The 21,334-nt window shown below is 37.0% G+C and overlaps 1 protein-coding gene across 1 annotated transcript in view; it reads right to left on the reverse strand.

The window, feature by feature from the left end:
* Positions 1 to 21,334, reverse strand: part of Pde11a (phosphodiesterase 11A) — a 376,507-nt gene that overhangs the window by 176,693 nt on the left and 178,480 nt on the right. Inside the window, exon 6 of the mRNA XM_074071157.1 lies at positions 7,704 to 7,836. Within this exon, the coding sequence (XP_073927258.1) occupies positions 7,704 to 7,836 (133 nt within the window). The remainder of the gene's footprint in view (positions 1 to 7,703; positions 7,837 to 21,334) is intronic.

The raw sequence follows: 21,334 nt of genomic DNA on the forward strand, positions 1-21,334 counted from the left end.
AGTAAAAGTAGAACTCAACAACAAAAGTAAAGACAAAAAACATGCAAACAGCTGGAAACTAAATAACTCATTACTTAATGAACAATGGATCATCGATGAAATAAAAGAGGAAATTAAAAAGTTCCTGGAAGTCAATGAAAATGAAAACACAACCTACCGGAACCTATGGGACACAGCTAAGGCAGTCCTGAGAGGAAAGTTTATAGCCATGAGTGCATATATTAAAAAGACTGAAAGATCCCAAATCAATGACCTAATGATACATCTCAAACTCCTAGAAAAACAAGAACAAGCAAATCCCAAACAAATAGAAGGAGAGAAATAATAAAAATAAGAGCTGAAATCAATGAAATAGAAACCAAAAAAACCATACAAAGAATTAATGAAACAAAAAGTTGGTTCTTTGAAAAAATAAACAAGATTGATAGACCCCTGACAAACCTGACTAAAATGAGGAGAGAAAAAACCCAAATTAGTAGAATCAGGAATGCAAAAGGGGAGATAACAACAAACACCATGGAAGTCCAGGAAATCATCAGAGACTACTTTGAGAACCTATATTCAAATAAATTTGAAAATCTTAAAGAAATGGACAGATTTCTAGATACATATGATCATCCAAACTGAACCAAGAGGAAATTAATCACCTGAACAGATCTATAACACAAAATGAAATTGAAGCAGCAATCAAGAGTCTCCCCAAAAAGAAAAGTCCAGGACCTGATGGATTCTCTGCTGAATTCTATCAGACCTTTAAAGAAGAACTGATACCAACCCTCCTTAAACTGTTCCACAAAATAGAAAGGGAAGGAAAACTGCCTAACACATTTTATGAAGCCAGTATTACACTTATCCCAAAACCAGGCAAAGACACCTCCAAAAAGGAGAACTATAGGCCAATCTCCTTAATGAACATTGATGCAAAAATCCTCAACAAAATAATGGCAAACCGAATTCAACAACACATCAAAAAGATTATTCACCACGACCAAGTAGGCTTCATCCCAGGGATGCAGGGGTGGTTCAACATACAAAAATCAATAAACGTAATAAACCACATTAACAGAAGCAAAGACAAAAACCACTTGATCATCTCAATAGATGCAGAAAAAGCCTTTGATAAGATCCAACACCATTTCATGATAAAAGCTCTAAGAAAACTAGGAATAGAAGGAAAGTTCCTCAACATTATAAAAGCTATATATGACAAAACTACAGCCAGCATTATACTTAACAGAGAAAAACTGAAACCATTCCCTCTAAAATCAGGAACCAGACAAGGATGCCCACTTTCTCCACTCTTATTCAACATAGTACTGGAATTCCTAGCCAGAGCAATTAGGCAAGAAGAAGGAATAAAAGGAATACAAATAGGTAAAGAAATTTTCAAAATATCCCTATTTGCAGATGACATGATCCTATACCTTAAAGACCCAAAAAACTCTACTTAGAAGCTTCTAGACATCATCAATAGCTACAGCAAGGTAGCAGGGTATAAAATCAACATAGAAAAATCATTAGCATTTCTATACACTAACAATGAGCAAACTGAAAAAGAATATATGAAAACAATTCCGTTTACAATAGCCTCAAAAAAAAATCAAATACCTTGGTGTAAACCTAACAAAAGATATGAATGACCTCTAAAAGGAAAACTGTAAACTTCTGAAGAAAGAGATTGAGGAAGACTATAGAAAGTGGAGAGATCTCCCATGCTCATGGATGGGTAGAATCAACATAGTAAAAATGTCGATACTCCCCAAAGTAATCTACATGTTTAATGCAATTCCCATCAAAATTCCAATGACATTCATTAAAGGGATTGAAAAATCTACTGTTAACTTTATATGGAAACACAAAAGGCCACGAATAGCCAAGGCAATACTCAGTCAAAAGAACAATGCAGGAGGTATCACAATACCTGACTTCAAACTATATTACAAAGCAATAACAATAAAAACAGCATGGTACTGGCACAAAAACAGACATGAAGACCAGTGGAACAGAATAGAGGACCCAGATATGAAGACACACAACTATAACCAACTTATCTTTGACAAAGGAGCTAAAAATATACGATGGAGAAATAGCAGCCTCTTCAAGAAAAACTGCTGGGAAAACTGGTTAGCAGTCTGCAAAAAACTGAAACTAGATCCATGTATATCACCCTATACCAACATTAACTCAAAATGGATTAAGGATCTTAATATCAGACCACAGACTCTAAAGTTGATACAGGAAAGAGTAGGAAATACTCTGGAGTTAGTAGGTATAGGTAAGAACTTTCTCAATGAAACCCCAGCAGCACAGCAACTAAGAGATAGCATAGATAAATGGGACCTCATATAGCTAAAAAGCTTCTGTTCATCAAAAGAAATGGTCTCTAAACTGAAGAGAACACTCACAGAGTGGGAGAAAATATTTGCCAGCTATACATCAGACAAAGGACTGATAACCAGAATACATAGGGAACTTAAAAAACTAAATTCTCCCAAAACTAATGAACCAATAAAGAAATGGGCAAGTGAACTAAACAGAACTTTCTCAAAAGAAGAAATTCAATGGCCAAAAAGCACATGAAAAAATGCTCACCATCTCTAGCAATAAAGGAAATGCAAATTAAAACCACACTAAGATTCCACCTCACCCCTGTTAGAATAACCATCATTAGCAACACCACCAACAACAGGTGTTGGCGAGGATGCGGGGAAAAAGGAACCCTCTTACACTGTTGGTGGGAATGTAAACTAGTATAACCACTCTGGAAAAAAATTTGGAGGCTACTTAAAAAGCTAGACATTGATCTACCATTTAATCCAGAAATACCACTCTTGGGGATATACCCAAAAGACTGTGACACAGGTTACTCCAGAGGCAACTGCACACCCATGTTTATTGCGGCACTATTCTCAATAGCCAAGTTATGGAAACAGCCAAGATGCCCCACTACTGACGAATGGATCAAGAAAATGTGGTATCTATACACAATGGAATTTTATACAGCCATGAAGAGGAACGAAGTGTTATCATTCGCTGGTAAATGGATGGAATTGGAGAACATCATTCTGAGTGAGGTTAGCCTGGCCCAAAAGACCAAAAATCGTATGTTCTCCCTCATATGTGGACATTAGATCAAGGGCAAACACAACAATGGGATTGGACTTTGAGCACATGATAAAAGCGAGAGCACACAAGGGAGGTGTGAAGATCGGTAAGACAGCAAAAAAATTAGCTAGCATTTGTTGCCCTTAATGCAGAGAAACTAAAGCAGATACCTTAAAAGCAACTGAGGCCAATAGGAAAAGGGGACCAGGAATTAGAGAAAAGGTTAGATCAAAAAGAATTAACCTAGAAGGTAACACACATGCACAAGAAATTAATGTGAGTCAACTCCCTGTATAGCTATCCTTATCTCAACCAGCAAAAACCATTGTTCCTTCCTATTATTGCTTATACTCTCTCTACAACAAAATTAAAAATAAGGGCAAAATAGTTTCTGCTGGGTATTGAGGGGGAAGGGGGGAGAGGGAGGGGGCGGAGTGTGTGGTAAGGGAGGCGGTGGGGGCAGGGAGGAGAAATGACCCAGCCTTGTATGCACATATGAGTAATAAAACAATTAAAAAAATGCATGTAGCACACCTAACCAACCAAACATCACAGTTTATCTTAGCCTACCTTAAATGTGCTCAGAATATTTACACCAGCCTACAGTTGGACAGATTCTAGCACAGGAACTATTTAATAATAAAGTATGAAGCATCTCATGTAATTTATTGAATACTGTACTGAATGTGAAAAACAGAACGGTTGCATAGATAGATTTTGCACAATTGTAAAGTTGAAAAATCATGAATTGAATCATTATAATGGGGACCATCCACATTCAGTTATGCTTACTGGGGAAAATATGAAGAAGAGAAGAATAAAACGTTTTTGCAAAGTTGCTTTCTGTCTCTAGGATGATTGTAGGATCATTTGTAGTGGTGGGGGGTAAAAGGATGAAGTAATTATTTGGTCATGTTTTTTATCTTGAGGGAAATATTTATTTTATTTAAAAAATTTTTATTTATCATACATTAATAATATGAGGGGATTTCACTGTGAGAATTTGATATATGCATACAGTGTACCTTGAACAAGTTCACCCCTTCATTATGTTCTCACTGTATTCCCACTCCTCCTCTCCCTCTTCTCCTCTTGAGGGAAATATTTAATGCATTAATGAATAAATATTATCTGAAGTGGTTGTCTTTATCTTACTTTATCTTATGATCTACACCATCTTCTTTTTTTATCATTTTTTCCCACTTGAATTTAACTGCTTCTTTATTGATGAATGTGAAAGAGAGACCAATTAGAATTTAAAGATTGTTAAGTGGAACAATATGATTAACTTCATTACAACCTGAGCTCTCTTTTAACGATAAAGAAATTTGAGTTATTTATAGCAACCAATAAGAAGAAATGAAAGAACACTTGTTTCCATTCAAAATTTCTCTCTGCATCTTGACTTTCATAACCTGCTTATCCTGATCATTAGGTAGCTACACAGCAGCATAACTCCAGCCCACACTTAACTTTTTTTTTTATTTTTGTTTTATTATTCATATGTGCATACAATGCTTGGGTCATTTCTCCCCCTGCCCCCACCCACTCCCTTACCACCCACTCCGCCCCCTCCCTCTCTCCCCCACCCCCTCAATACCCAGCAGAAACTATTTTGCCCTTATTTCTAATTTTGTTGTAGAGAGAGTATAAGCAATAATAGGAAGGAACAAGGGTTTTTGCTGGTTGACATAAGGATAGCTATACAGGGAGTTGACTCACACCCACACTTACCTTGCCTCAAGATAAACCATCCCTACACCATCTTCTTTATCTTATGATCATCTCCATCTTTGTGGAGAGAAGGTCTGAGCCTCTTAGCCTCTTGGGAGAGCTCTCTGGCTCAGTCTGGAGTCTGTTTCTTTCACTATTAATATGGCAGTTGACACCTGTCACTGAAGCAAATGTACTTGAGGGAGGAGGAAGCTTAAGCAGATGGGTTTGCTTGTTTTGGTACGGTGCACGACACACACACACACACACACACACACACACACACTCCATGCTAATTATCAGTACTTTCACAGAACATGGCCTCTGTCTTCCATTCTCTCTCTCCTCTCTCATGGTTTCTCATCTTCTTCTACACTGATTCCTTTTCAATTGTTTTCTCTCGACATGAGAAGGGAAACATAAGGTAACCTTACATTTCAGTGCCTTGCAAAGAGAGCATGTAAAAACCATGGTGTGATGCATCTTCAGATTTGCATTTGAAATCCAGTGCTATCTCTGTATTTGAGTAGAAGACCAGGAAAGCATGACAATCAAAGTTCATGTTTTACTTCATCATAGGGAAGTAAATGATTTCATGAAACAGTCAGTCACTGCTTAACCTATCACAGTTAACTGCCTTCAGACATCGTTGGTTCTAATTACTAGATCAGGGCATGAAATTTTTGCACCTTATCCCAGAGGAATAACTATTTCCCTTTGCATGAGAGTTCATGTTGTATTTTTTATAGATCAGCAGGGGCAGGCTGCCTTACTGGCATGGATATAAGTGATATAGCCATATATAGTGATTTGGTGGTATCAGTAATTAGGAAGGGGTGTGGTAAGAGTCTGCCTATAGATATAAGGGTATGCATATTCAAGTTCACCATCCTGTATTAGCAAGAAGTATTCTTGTTATATTAATTGCTAAATGTACTGCTTTTCTTAAGAAAAAAAAGCCATAATTGGCAAGAAATTGTCATTCCCTGGTGAAGATAAAGATGCTTATAACTTGTGATCCAGCATATCATTCCCCTAGGAATGGACTCTCAAAAACTTTTCAAGAGTTTTCAAAAGACACATTCAAGAATGCCTTTGGCAGTGATATATATATAACAGTATGACACTGAATTCAAAAATCCATCAATACCCTAATGGATAAAAAGAATGAAGCTTATTCATATGATGGACTACTTGGCAGCAATGAAAATGAATGAATGGATTGATTACAAGTTTACAGAACCCTGCCATATAATGTTGGATGAAAAATAGCTAAGCCACAGAAGAATGATTACTGAACTATCCAATTTATGTAAAGTTCAGAGATATGCAAACTATAACAATATATTTGGTAGAGATTCAAATATGTATAACAAAACTATATAGAAAAGCAAAGAATGATAAGGTTAAATTCAGGATATTGGTTACCTCTGTGGGAGGAAATAAAGGACACAGGATTAGGAAGATTAATACACAGATTGGAAAGTAATGATCTCCTTTTTTCTTAAACTGAGTGGGGAGTACATAGGTCTTTAGTGCATCATGTTCTGTTATACTTTTACATGTGTTTTATGAACCAATAAAAGAGCAGTGGTTTTTTCTTGAGATTTTTTCTTTCCCAGAATTTGGCCTTCTTTGTGGTTCAAAGCTAAGAGAAGAAGAATAGCAATTCAAGCCAAATTAGTGCTATGTTCTGGGGCAGGAAACAACTCTTGTTCCTTGGCTTCTAATCAAATATGTTGAGTTTCTAACAATGAATTGACAATTAGTAATTTTCCTGGGTAGCAAAGCCTTTTGGTTTGTTCAGTTATTTTGATGGTAATCAGAATACTGAGAGAATTTCTTGCTAAAGTTGTATATATAGACATTTTTCTTTAACATACTCTAAGATCAAGGAAGAGTAAAACATAGCAAAAGGCAAAACTTCATAAAATCAGTCCACCCCAATCACACTAAAGTATACAAATATTGACATCTGTAGAACATTTTGCTCTGCCAGATGCAGAACCCAGGTGGTGGTATTCTTCCTCACACGAAAGCTGAATGTGCTTTGGACTGTGCACTTTCCCAAGTGAGGTAAGTCAAAGTTCAGACTCAATGTCTCAAGACTGAAAAGAGCTGGAGGCTGTTTGGCATCAGGATACCTAAAGGGGTTCCCTGGAAAGTTGCCCAGCCCTGACTGGTAATTCATGAAAGCGTTTCCAAGGCTGAAGCATCTAAGCCTGATGCTCAAGAAGAAAGAGAACAAATAAATATTTTATTTTTTCAATGTTTATCTCTCTAGATGTATCTATATATCTCTACCTATATATACACATAGACATTTTATAAGCTCATGTGAATTTGTCTGTATGATATTCTATATTACCTTATAATACAACCTTTAAAGTTACCTTAACATATTCTGCATGTCAGCAGAATAGGCCCAGACAATTAACACTAAGCAATAATACCAACCAGTTTACTGTTTATTGGAAGCAATTTTAAAAAAATATTGCTGTTATTCTAGCAGCTGTTAGGAAATAACAACTTGTAGAAATAAGCTGTTGTATATGTTTAACATTACAAATGTGCGTATGTTATATACACATTTTATTATTAAATATTTAAGAGTTTGATATAAAGGACACCAATCATAAAAGAGCATTGGACTAAGGCTAATCATTTCGCCACAAATCATGATAGCAGATAACAATAAGAAGTTTCTCTGTCAGTCAACATTAGGCGATGCTAAAAAGCAGATCAGAAATGAGGTATGCAGAAGAGCTGCCAGTGAACTCAGGGGTTGCTGTCAATCTGTATGACGTCCTTTTTTGCTTCAACCAGCAAACCATCAACATTGTGACAATGAAACCTCACGACAGCAACCAGAGGATGCCTCTTACCTCAGCATCAAAGCGTGGATCCTGGTAGGCATCGCTGATGTTCACAGGAAGGCCTGTTGAGGCAACCAGCTCAGCGATGCTGTTATTTATCAGCCAGTCAGAGTAGGACGATTTCTCCATGCTTTCTTTGAAGCTGTCAGAACATCAAGTAGGCAGTAAGGAGGGCAAGAGAGAGAGAGAGAGAGAGAGAGAGAGAGAAGTTTGAAGCAAATGCCATACAACTACACTGATACTAATAACAGGACTACCTATTCTCATCAAGAACAGATAAGTAATATTAGTCATGGAACAGCAGTGAGGTAATTATCAGTAGCTGCTTCAAAATGACTTACCTGCTAGAATGCAAAATAGTCAAATCCATGGGTAGAAACCATAGACTTTCTATGATTCAGAGAGTAATTCTGGGCTGTATTTAGACCCCAATAGATAATCGGGTAATGACCAGAATTGGTAATAGGACACCAATACTGTGGCTTAGTAAAATTCCACTGAACTCCCAGCCTGCCCCCTTGGTATGTTCTGTACCAAGAAAATGAAAACAAAGAATGGGGGAAAAATCAGAAAATGAGCTGAAAACCTATTTCTTCTTCCTCTTCTTTTCCTCCTCCTCTTCCTCTTCCCCCCTCTGAGTTGCAAGGGATGCAACTCAGAGTCTAATGCATGCTAAGCTAGTGCTGTACCACAGAACTACATTACCAGTAAGAACACATACAAATTTAATATAGCAAAAGAGCACATTTAGACTGTAGAATCTTAGTCATTCTTTCGGTACCCATTTTAGTATCTGAGCAACTATTTTTATAATCTCAGAGTATGTTTCTTAGATAAAGCGCATTTCTTACTTAGAAAATTCTCACTTAAAAGTCAGTTTTAATGTTACAGACCACTAATATTAATAATTTAAATTTTATCTATATTTAATTTGAGCAGGGAACTTCGTGCTAAATGATTTTGTGCACTTTTCCTTGTATCACTTTCAAGGCAAACATTAAAATGGTAGTCCTGCTGTGAGAATTAGCAAGATTGCCCACTCTTTCCTCCCTTTCCTTCTTTTCTTCCACAGGTTCATACTGAGCACTGCCAGGAGCTCTGGAGATGCAAGATTGGTGCTGTTCAAACTAGCATTATAAAGGGAAGTTTTCATTGAGGATGTTTGACTTGTTTGACAAGTGATAACTGAAATTATGTGAAAGAAGGCAAGTACAGTAGGACAATGTTTTCCAAACTACATTTTGGCACAATCCTGGGCTGCGAGATGTTAACGAGTGTACTACAGCAAAAGTATTTATAATCCTATTGATTTGTTTAGTCTAAACTACATCATATATAAAAAAATACTAAGCACTGTACGTAGTCATTGTTATCAGGCCATAATGTGCTTGTATGGAATTTATGCCACACTAAGAGTACCAGGAATTGGCATGGAAGCCCCTGGAGAGATGCACTGATGAGTGAGTTGGAAGGCACAGTTATTTGCCATCAGCTGTAGAGACTGCTGCTCTGCCTGATAAATTCAGCATATGTTTGTGATGCTATCCATTACGACTTACATATTAAACATTAATAGCACATCAGCTTATCTATGGATCTCCAGAGTAAAAATGCAAGGCTTAATAAAAAGTCCAGTGTTGTAATTCCTAGATGAGAGTACTTCAGAAAGATTTTTGTTTTCTAAAAAAATAATTAATAACAAAGTCTATGCTCTATTTTCTCCTTGCTATTTTAAACCTGGAAGAAATGAAATTTTATGCTATACTTCAATAAAAACAAAATATAAGAAAAAACATGATAATGTTTCTGGTAAGACCTGATATGAGGACCTAAGTTAATGAAGTGTTTCTATGTCTATTAAAAAAATGTGAGCTACATTGTGACATTTCTTACAGGTATTAATTAGCCTGTCCGTTCTTTCCATGCTATGTGTATGCTGATTCTATACTATAATTTTTAAGATGTTCTATGATCAAGCAGTTCAGAAGGTGCTGACTAAGTGTGTGTTATGGAGGGTGGGAAAAAGAGCTGCAATAAGATCCCAGGGGTAGAGAAGTCGGGGAGGAACTTGAGACAGAGTAGAGCAGGGGGTAAGGCAGTAAAGGATGGGGAGCAAAAAATTAGCCAGTTTTACCAACAAGTGTCTTTCAGGATAGCCAAGAGTCTAGTAAGAGAGACTGGAGGGATGAGGAGGAAACAGCAAGAACAAAAGATAAATACAGAAGTCATATGAGTGAGGAATAAGAATGGAAGGAGAACAGGGATCAACAGTGGAGACTTTGACCAAGTTGCTGAGACCTTAGCTATAGGCAGTAGAGAGTTATTTAAGAATATTGAGCAGGAGAGTGATGTGGTTTGAGCTGTGATTTTAGGAAGTTTCATCCAGGGACAAGGAGCAAAACAAACTACCTAAGAGAATGGGAAGGTAAGAAGATGTCCAGGCAGACTATGAAAGTCAGGCAGGTGAGAGGTGGTGATGCCAGCCATTCAAGAAGTCCTGCAACAGATGCCACAGGGCTCAATAGCTGGACAGTCATGGTTTACATTTTGCTCCTGAGTGCCTGGCACTATTCACAGCAAGGATTTGTTTTGAAGAGCAGAGAGACAAGAAAGATGAGATATTCTGCAGGTTCTGGAACCCGATGTTCATTGTTGAAAGTCTTGAACCAGAACCTAGATTAGGCCTCAGAACTGAAAAACTGACATAGAGGTAGGATTATTTTCTGGGAGATCAAATGAAAGAGCTTGCTCAGAGAGCGATTATGTAGGAAAATTTGTATCTAAGGGAAGAAAGGAGAAGAAAAACAGCACTAAATGGGGGAGGGAGGAGAAAGAGAAGAGAGAAAACAAATTTATCATTACCCACTGTGGGACAGGGCCAGGCCAGATGCTGTGCCTAGGTAATTGGTTATCCTCACATGAATCCTATGAAATGGATATGATTCTCTACATTTAACAGATCAAAAGACTGAGGCCCAGAAATGCTTAATAACTTCTCAGGAGTTGATAGGATTTTCCCTTAAGTCTGACTCCATGGCCCCAGATTATTCTATGTTTCTTTCCCTTTCAAGAATTAATAGGTGAGAGAAGAGCAAGAATCATAGGTTATCACTTAAAAAACAAAAGGGAGGGGCAGTCAATAGCAGAGAGTTTCAAGAAGATGATGAAGATAATAAACATTTTAGTCTGAGCTTTAGTCAAAGGTAGGAGGAGAAAAAACATTGGATTGATAAAGAGATGTAGGTCCCTACTTAAAGTCTCAATGAAGATATTATGACAAAAACACTTACTGGGCAAGGGCTCCTGAAAGGTTCATTCTAAATCTAAAATGTCTTAGAATCTGGTTTAGTTCAGTCCAAATGCTGCATTGAAATAATCCTAACATCATTGAACAGTGTAAAAGTAGTGACCCCCTGAAACGCACTGTTAATGGGGTTTCTAGAAAGTGTAAGCTATGATCCTAGGGAACTTGCCACCCAATTGAGAAGATGAGAAATAAACACATTGATGTTTAAACAATACACAAATTTAAATGCCCAGTTCAATTTTAAATGAAAAATCTGTCACGTGGCTGTGTTACAAGGTGCCAAGCCAATTGAACCAATCTTTGAATGCTGAAGAAGCCCAGGGAAATGAAATTACTGTAGTTGTTGTCATCTAACTAAGGCTTTGGCAAGTAGGTGACATTTGAACTGACCCATAGATGCAGCCTACAAACAGATTTTCTGAAAACCATCTCTGCATTGCTTCAGTTGAGTGTTGCACAAGTACATAAATTAAGGTCTAGGGTGACTGGATATTCATGGAGATAGTCAGGAATACATCGCTGTCTGAGTCTATTTGAATTGCTATAACAAAATACCATAAACCGTGTGGCTTATAAACAACAAATATTTATTTCTCATGGTTCTGGAGTCTGGGAAGACAAGCAAAATCAAGGCACTGGTAGACAAAGTGTCTGGCCTCCCTGCTGTGTCCTCACATGACAGAGGAGTGAGAAATCTCAATGGAGCCTTTTATAAGGACACTAATCCCATTCATGAAGACTCACCTATATTACCTAATCATCTCCCCAAGGCCCCACTTCCAAATACCCTCTTATTGATGATTAGGTTTCAACACATGAATTTTGGGGTCAGACCATAGCAATCATATTCAGGCTTTTATACCAGTTCAGCTTTTCAAACCTAATGTTCTAATGTAACACAGAATCATGGCATGAGATACAGCTTTCAAAATCTTGCTTCATTTCTTCTTTTTATATTTCAAAAAGGTAATTTTGTGTTATAATTCAGACTCTGAGCTTTGAAGTCAGACTTATCTTGTTTAAATGCCCCTTTTGCTGCTTTCTTGCAAAGTGCTCTCAGGTGACGCATACTTCATCTGTAAAGTGGGTACAGTATACAACCTAGACAACCTTTGTGCAGACGAAGGTAATAATTTATGCCAAGTGTTTAGTATATTGTCTAGACCACACAAATCTTTTTGAAAAATATCACAACTTTTACAGCAAATTCCTGCCATGACAATATTCCTTTGTACATTTCAGCAATATGTTATTGTGAATTTAATCACAAAGGAAAGGACCCTAGTTAGTTCTGATGTTTTTTAGGGAAACCCCTGATTTAAGGGGTCAGTTCTTGCATAAAGGTCCTGAGGGCCAACGCTCTCAGATTTATGAGGGCCTTTTTATTCACTGTGGTTTCCTCCCTTTCAACTGATTGCGGTTGGAACAGGACAGGGTGAGGATCATAGACAGGCACAGGGAGGTTCTCCATGCACAGGGATCCTCTATAAAAGGAACGAGTGGGGCTGAAATCTAGTCGAGTTGGCTTGGAGCTGCATCCGTAAGAAGGGACACACAGAGAAGCTTGTATGGGCTGCCTATGGCCTGCTTCAATCTCTTTTTTCAACACATCTGACAAATGCACAGATAATATCAGGTAGAGCATCTTTAATGATAGGAAGAAATACCTACCAAACATTCTATTCCATTTGGTGGCAGCTTCACTTATTTTCTAATAATCATCTTTCTTTGTCCCCAGCCCCATGGTTTGTAACCAAAGAGCATGGATTTCATTATCTCTGACAGTCTTTGAAATATTCAGCCATAATTAACACATTGTCATGGCCTTTCTTATAAAAATAGTTTTTCTCCAACCTGTCTCCAATTCTTTTCAGATACTCCCACTGTTACATGCCTTCCTGTTCATACCATGCCAATGCTAGACATAACCATGCTTATTAATAATCCTCTTCAGTGTGAAAGCCAGTCTGGAACACTGTCCCGTCCAAGGGATCTGAGGAGGATGGAGATGGAAGGACCATCCGTGCATTCTAGATCCTGTTCCTATCAACAAGATCAAGATCAATAGTTTCATATATATATTTAAGAGAACAAGTTAATAATATCCAAAGTTGAACCAGTCTCATTTCTGAGCCCAAAAAATCTGACTAGAAATATCAAAGGCCCATATTAAGATTTTTCAGTTTGGACCTAATCAAAATAAGGAGAGTTAACACAGTTTGGAAACACATCTATAACTTGCTTATTCCCAGGCCTCTATAGCTTGAGGGTGTAAATGAGTTCATGTCAACTCAGTGGTTCTTAGCTGCCACGCCCATAACTATAAGAACATACACTCCTCTGAGTCCTTCCCCACCCACAATCTCTAGGGAGACTTACTCCTTCATTCAAGCCTCTTATCAAAGCCTACTGTTTGGAAGCCACTTGAGGGAAGCTGTCCCCTGGATCCCTGGGTGTGAAAGCTTCATGAATAAGAAAAGAATGCTCTCTCTCAAGCACTATGCAGCATTCTGATCCCTGGTCCTAATGTAATACTTCTTGGGTCCATATTTGTTTGTTTCCTCATTAAACAGATCCTTTTTAGCCTTTGCTCACACACTCTCTTTATAGGTAGGGGAAGGACTAGGCTGACATCACATATAGATGTTTTGGAAACATCCAAATGTTTTGAAACTGTACTTTTTAAAAAAAAATGTTTAATAGCTTTTTGCATTACAATCATAACAGTATTTCGATCCCTGCAATGAGAATTTTTAAAAATTTTGTCTTAAAGAAAAGAATCATAGCAGAAAGAAAAAATGTTCTCGAAATAAAGGTCTGAGAAAGTAAAATAAATTTAATTGACATCTAAGTTTCAATGAAACATTCTTAAAAGGTAAAAATAAACTACTTTTTTTCACATTTATTAATACAAAATAAATTACTTAATAGCTTACTTTAACTCTAGAAAACAGACCATCTTAAGTTCAGGATTCATTTAAACCAATAAGCCCGTAGAGAATTCTTTTACCTTGCTATTTTACAAAGATCAAGGACATAGCAAGATTTAAGTGAGTTTCATGAACATGAGTTTCATGCTCAAAGTCTCCTTCCTCAGTGGTATCTTGCTTCCAAACGTGAGACTCAAATTGACTTCAAAGGAATCTTCATGAGCTCAAATATATTGACTGTGGAAGTTGAGGATAAAAGAGAATTGCCTTACTACAGAAAAAACATACTCCTGAAATGTGGCTGCCCCTGAAGAGAAGGCCAATGAGATAGACCTAAATCTTGGATGACAGGTTCCAGAGTAGTTTAACAGAGAAATCAATACCAGCAAAACAAAAGAAGACAAAATGAAATATGCAAGGACAAGAGACTTCAACATCTTCAATTGTCTGAAAACTTTCACTCTGCTAAAGGTTTAAACACAGAAAACTGTGTGAAAATAAACTTAAGACTATCTTCAGAATTACTTCTCAGGAAAAGTCTGTGTTAGAAGATGAAATTATCTGAATAACATAATGTTAATCATTAGACTGTGTCTATGTTGATGTTTCTAAACATTAGAGTTTGCTTATATTTCTTCACTGGAAACTCCTAGGATTTACTCTATCAAGAATGACCATTGGTTGACCTCTATTAAGTGCTAGATGGCAGGAAAGTGAATCTTGTATGAGGTGAATGAAAAGGGTCCTTTTCTTTTTGCTGAAAGGAGTTTATAGCTCCCACCTATACAGAAAGGGGTATGGACAGAAGCTAACGGGGCCCTACCTTCAGGAAACTCACAATCACAATGAACCATGGAAAATGTCCTAATGGAAGGAGTAGAAGATATTGAGGAAACAGGAAAAAAGAGTTCTGTTTGGGTTGAGAATGCTAATTGGGGAACTACTTTGCAACGGAAGTTGGTCTAAGCTAGTCTTTGAAAAATAATTAAAGTTCATAAGAAAGAAGATAAAAAACAATTCAGACAAAATTACACAAGTAATGCCTAAGAAGTGTGAGGTTTTCTAAGTTGGTATGGTAAATAATAGGAGTTACACTTAGGATATATGGCAGAAGTGACAGGGGACAGGGGACAAAGCCAAACAATTTATTGTGTCATTCTATGCATTTATCTTATATCTAAAACCTCTTATTTATATGGGTAACTCTCACATCTGTAACAACAGTCCTTTGAGTCCTGAAAAAATAGTGTATATATATATATATATATATATATACTTTTGCAACAATGAACTCAACATACTCTCCTCAGTGTACTAATGATTATTAATGAAGACTCTGACCACTAACTAAAAATTGTTCATTAGGGTGGGGACAAAAGTTTCAGCGTAGTCACAATCTATTTTCTCATTGTCAAGAAATGGTTGTCAATCGCCCTTTTGGCAGCTTGACACACTCCGGAGAGAGAAAGATCACAATCCAGAGAGAGAAAAATAAATAAATGTTTACTTATTTATCTTACATTTTGCAAACAAAAATTGATTTTTGATCTATAGGTTAAGCATGGTAGTATTTGACATTCTGTTTCACTGAGTAGATGTCAGTCTGAACTTTGGTTCACATAAGCAACTCTATTACTTAACATTCTCCTCTCAGGAAAGCCTGCCTACTCCTGGAGCTCTTCCAGAAGCCTCCAGCTGTATAACATTATTTGAAGTTGTCTTTTAATTGGGAGATTAGGAACTAAGTCAATATCAGTGGGACTCAAAGCCAGGACCCCAGCAGGAGAGTCTCCAACCCCCAGGACTGGGACATTAATAATCTCCTACTGGCTTCAATATATCTTTGAAGGTTATCAAACAAGTCTTTTAGTCATGAAAGGAAATGAGAGAGTGTGTAATTAGTGAGCAGAACCAGTCTGTCAGCTCATGCACTGGTGGGGGAAGATGCTCTAAGTTGCCAGGTTCCTAAAGTTTACCATGACCTGTTAGTAAACTTGCCTTTAAGATATTGCCTGAGCACACTTCATAACACTCTTATTTCTCTCATTTTAAGCATTCTGTGGCATCACAAATTAAGACATAGCAACCAGCAAACAAATTTTCTACACTTCATTTCCTCAAATTGTACAATTAAATGATGAAGTTTATCACTCCTAGGAGTTTTGTCTTGTGACTTGCATGTGGTTGTCAAATGACATGGCTTTGAGGGGTTGGTGTTTACCATTTTAACATCATTTAGTGAAAACTTGGTTTCACAAACAACAAATCTGTTTTGGTTTTTGTTGTTTTAATATTGCTCAACACTTCTTAGTTGTCAGACAACAGATAAATGTATGAATGGAAAACAGGAGAAACAAAAGTCATTTCACAGGGCTGCTTTGAGGATATGGTAGCATATCATTGACGTGTGCATGCCATAAAGATGACTACTGGTGAATATCAGTTCTTATATCACAAAGATTTTCTTTTATTAAAAACAACTAGGTGAGACATGCTCTATTTAGCTGCTTAGCTTCTAGGGTAGAAGAGAAGATATTACTGTTTTTGATGTAGCATTATTGTCAGATTTAAAGAGGTGCTGAGAGAAAGTAGGCTAGCTGGCAAAAAATTGCTGATAATAGTGCATAGCTAAAGTTTTATTCTGCTAGAGATTTCAAGTAGCCTCACCACATCTCTCTGGGGGAACTGTGGCTAATTTACATATCTCCTCTGGATTGAGGGCACACTCACAACAAATCCTGGGCACATGTGTACACAGCAAGAAAGGAGAAGTGGACTCAATCTGTTAAAATGTTAGCTAAAGTATGCTAACGAGAGACCTACAAAAGTAAGAGTCAAACATAAAAACCAACTGTTAAGGCTTCTGAGTTGCCATAATTCTGTTTACTGCATAGCATTAATCCAAGGGACAGTTGACCTACATAGGCTACTTTTTTATGTTTGAGTTCAGTAATCATTCATGTGTCTTGTTCATGGAACATTTTTATAGCTTTTGTTCTCCTCTGTGACAGTTTTACTATAGTAACAAACCCAGTAGTCTGAAATAAATAGTTCTAATGAGAAGGTTTGTCTTTTATTTGGGTCTTCATGTTCAAAGCCATGAAAATTTACATAAAATGGCACATTTTAATTTTGCATGTTAAAGAGGTGAAGGTTAGATGCTCAAGAAATATATTTCCTTGAGTTTCTGAAGGTGAATTCAGAAGATCTCTTCTTTGCAAATGTTTCATCTTCTTTATTGATGTTTAGTCCTTATATTTATCATGGGAGTGTGCTTATAAAATTTGCTTATTTGGGAAGAAAATGTGTGAAAATCTAGAAGTATCAACGTGATAAGGGTCCCTAAAAGGTAGGATAGGCATAAAGCATCACAATGGATGTATACCAATGTTATAACATTCTGAATACTTTTAGGAAAAGGAGGAACAGAATATCTAGGTGACTATAAGGATAGAGACTACTGGAAAAAGAAGAGTTCTTGAAAAAAGAGGAAGCATCAGAGCTCAACCTCTGGTACCGGTCTTGTCTTCCATTGAGCTGATTCAGATTTACTGAGCCACCTTCTTGCTAGACAACTGAAAGGGGGTGAAAATGAAGCTCCAGAGATATCTAGATCTCTGCTTATCAATTAACAATGTTAAATATTAATATGAAATCAAGTTTAGCAACCCTCAATGTGCTAGACGATAGATGGTTAAAAAAAAAAGTCCCAGAAATCTTAGCTGAAGGAAGTTTCATCCCAGTGCAAATCTTGCTCATGTTCCAGAGTGATTGGTGGTAAGAATGATGCTGCTTGAATTTTTAATGTTTTAAAAGTTGTCTTCATTTATTTGAAAGTAGAGTAGGTAATACATTTTTATTTATATTAACCCTCCCCCAATCATATGCTTCCTAGCAGAGAGGCACAGTACAAGACAAAAGATCCACAAAGAAGAAAGAAGAAATTGGAAGAAATAGAATATATTCACAATACACTTGTGGAAATTCTGTCTTACATCAATGTGTAAGTTTTCTAACATTCTTTATGACCCTAATATTCTGTATTTATTTCTGTAATAATACAGAAATAAAAGAGAGGGTAAAAAGAAGAAAAGAGGAAAGAACCTCCAAATTGACAGAGTAGTTACCATTGACAATTTATTTCTCCTTGAAAGCACTGATAAAAATAGCAAAAACACTCAAAACCCAACTTTTTCCAAACTCTAAAAATTAACTGAAGGCTCACAACAGTCCAGAGAATACTTAAAAGACAAATAATGAAATTGCAATAAGAATGGTGAGTTTAGTGGCATTTTAATTTACCTAATTCCATCTCCCTTTTCCCAGCCCCAGGGTAGCTATGAAACTAGCAAGCTACTAGTTGAAGAATGGGTTTGGAACCCCCCCCAAAACTCTGTCCCCACAGAAAGATCACTATTTGACTTGTTTGGCAGTTCAATGGAAGCCTCCACTCAAGAGTTTATCTTCATTTCATTGGACTTAAGAGTTTGTTCAATGAGAATACCCTTTACTTCTAGGGATATTTGTGAGGGGGAAATAGCTACAATTACTTCACATCACAACTGCTTTAAGCAGTGATGACAGTTTGATTAACAGGAAGCTGACCAAAGAGCTTACAAGGAAAGTTTGCTCCCAGAGGAATTTGAAAAGTTCTGACCTTTCCTGGGACTCTCTCTGCCCACCCCTCCCCCTACCACATACACACAGAGACAGAAGGAAAGACAGACACACAGAGAGATCTATATAAATGTTTAGGAAAGACTTAAGAAGGCACTAATCTCTCATCTCTGGCTGCCTTGAAGCTCTCTGCAAGCAGAAAGTGGAAGCTATGTAAACTTGCTGTTAGATATTAAAGGTATCTGCATGCTTTTGTGGAGTGAGCCGCTCCACAAAGGACAGAAGACATATGGTTCATAGCTTTTAGGGAAATCTCTGTACATCATTGGCTAACAACTAAGGTAAGTGAAAAGACACTCTGTTGCCAAATTCAACAAAGAATACAGACTTTTTTTTTTTTACAGAATTAGTTCAGAAAAGTCACTAAGCAACAAATAGCAGCAACAACAATAATAGCCACAACAGAAACAACAACAAACTCTAGAAGTCGGGTGTGAGGAACAGATCTGGCTTATAAACATTTTACATTATATTATTTAATATTTCAGTTTTTTGAAAAAGAATGTATGAAAACAATTCCATTTACAATAGCCTCAAAAAAAATCAAATACCTAGGTGGAAACCTAACAAAAGATGTGAAAGACCTCTACAAGGAAAACTGTAAACTTCTGAAGAAAGAGATTGAGGAAGACTATAGAAAGTGGAGAGATCTCCCATGCTCATGGATTGGTAGAATCAACATAGTAAAAATGTCAATACTCCCAAAAGTAATCTACATGTTTAATGCAATTCCCATCAAAATTCCAATGACATTCATTAAAGAGATTGAAAAATCTACCATTAAATTTATATGGAAACACAAGAGGCCACGAATAGCCAAGGCAATACTCAGTCAAAAGAACAATGCAGGAGGTATTACAATACCTGACTTCAAACTATATTACAAAGCAATAACAATAAAAACAGCATGGTACCAGCACAAAAACAGACATGAAGACCAGTGGAACAGAATAGAGGACCCAGATATGAAGCCACACAACTATAACCAACTTGTCTTTGACAAAGGAGCTAAAAATATACGATGGAGAAATAGCAGCCTCTTCAACAAAAACTGCTGGAACTCCTTAATGAACATTGATAGAAAAATCCTCAACAAAATAATGGCAAACTGAATTCAGCAACACATCAAAAAGATTATTCACCACGACCAAGTAGGCTTCATCCCAGGGATGCAGGGGTGGTTCAACATACGAAAATCAATAAACGTAATAAACCACATTAACAGAAGCAAAGACAAAAACCACTTGATCATCTCAATAGATGCAGAAAAAGCCTTTGATAAGATCCAACATCATTTCATGATAAAAGCTCTAAGAAAACTAGGAATAGAAGGAAAGTTCCTCAACATTATAAAAGCTATATATGACAAACCTACAGCCAGCATTATACTTAACGGAGAAAAATTAAAACCATTCCCTCTAAAATCAGGAACCAGACAAGGATGCCCACTCTCTCCACTCCTATTCAACATAGTACTGGAATTCCTAGCCAGAGCAATTAGGCAAGAAGAAGGAATAAAAGGAATACAAATAGGTAAAGAAACTGTCAAAATATCCCTGTTTGCAGATGACATGATCCTATACCTTAAAGACCCAAAAAACTCTACTCAGAAGCTTCTAGACATCATCAATAGCTATAGCAAGGTAGCAGGATATAAAATCAACATAGAAAAATCATTAGCATTTCTATACACTAACAATGAGCAAACGGAAAAAGAATGTATGAAAACAATTCCATTTACAATAGCCTCAAACAAAATCAAACACCTAGGTGTAAACCTATCAAAAGATGTGAAAGATCTCTACAAGGAAAACTATAAACTTCTGAAGAAAGAGACTGAGGGAGACTATAGAAAGTGGAGAGATCTCCCATGCTCATGGATTGGTAGAATCAACATAGTAAAAATGTCTATACTCCCAAAAGTAATCTACATGTTTAATGCAATTCCCATCAACTAAACAGAACTTTCTCAAAAGAAGAAATTCAAATGGCCAGAAAACACATGAAAAAATGCTCACCATCTCTAGCAATAAAGGAAATGCAAATTAAAACCACACTAAGATTCCACCTCACCCCTGTTAGAATAGCCATCATCAGCAACACCACCAACAACAGGTGTTGGCGAGGATGCGGGGAAAAAGGAACCCTCTTACACTGTTGGTGGGAATGTAGACTAGTACAACCACTCTGGAAAAAAATTTGGAGGCTCTCTTGGGGATATACCCAAAAGACTGTTACTCCAGAGGCACCTGCACACCCATGTTTATTGCGGCACTATTCACAATAGCCAAGATATGGAAACAGCCAAGATGCCCCACCACTGACGAATGGATTAAGAAAATGTGGTATCTATACACAATGGAATTTTATGCAGCCATGAAGAAGAACGAAATGTTATCATTCGCTGGTAAATGGATGGAATTGGAGAACATCCTTCTGAGTGAGGTTAGCCTGGCTCAAAAAACCAAAAATCATATGTTCTCCCTCATATGTGGACATTAGATCAAGGGCAAACACAACAAGGGGATTGGACTTTGAGCACATGATAAAAGCGAGAGCACACAAGGGAGGGGTGAGGATAGGTAAGACACCTAAAAAATTAGCTAGCATTTGCTGCCCTTAACACAGAGAAACTAAAGCAGATACCTTAAAAGCAAATGAGGCCAATAGGAAAAGGGGACCAGGAACTAGAGAAAAGGTGACATCAAAAAGAATTAACGTAGAAG

Source organism: Castor canadensis, chromosome 4 (assembly GCF_047511655.1).
Source record: "Castor canadensis chromosome 4, mCasCan1.hap1v2, whole genome shotgun sequence".
Lineage (NCBI taxonomy): Eukaryota > Metazoa > Chordata > Mammalia > Rodentia > Castoridae > Castor > Castor canadensis.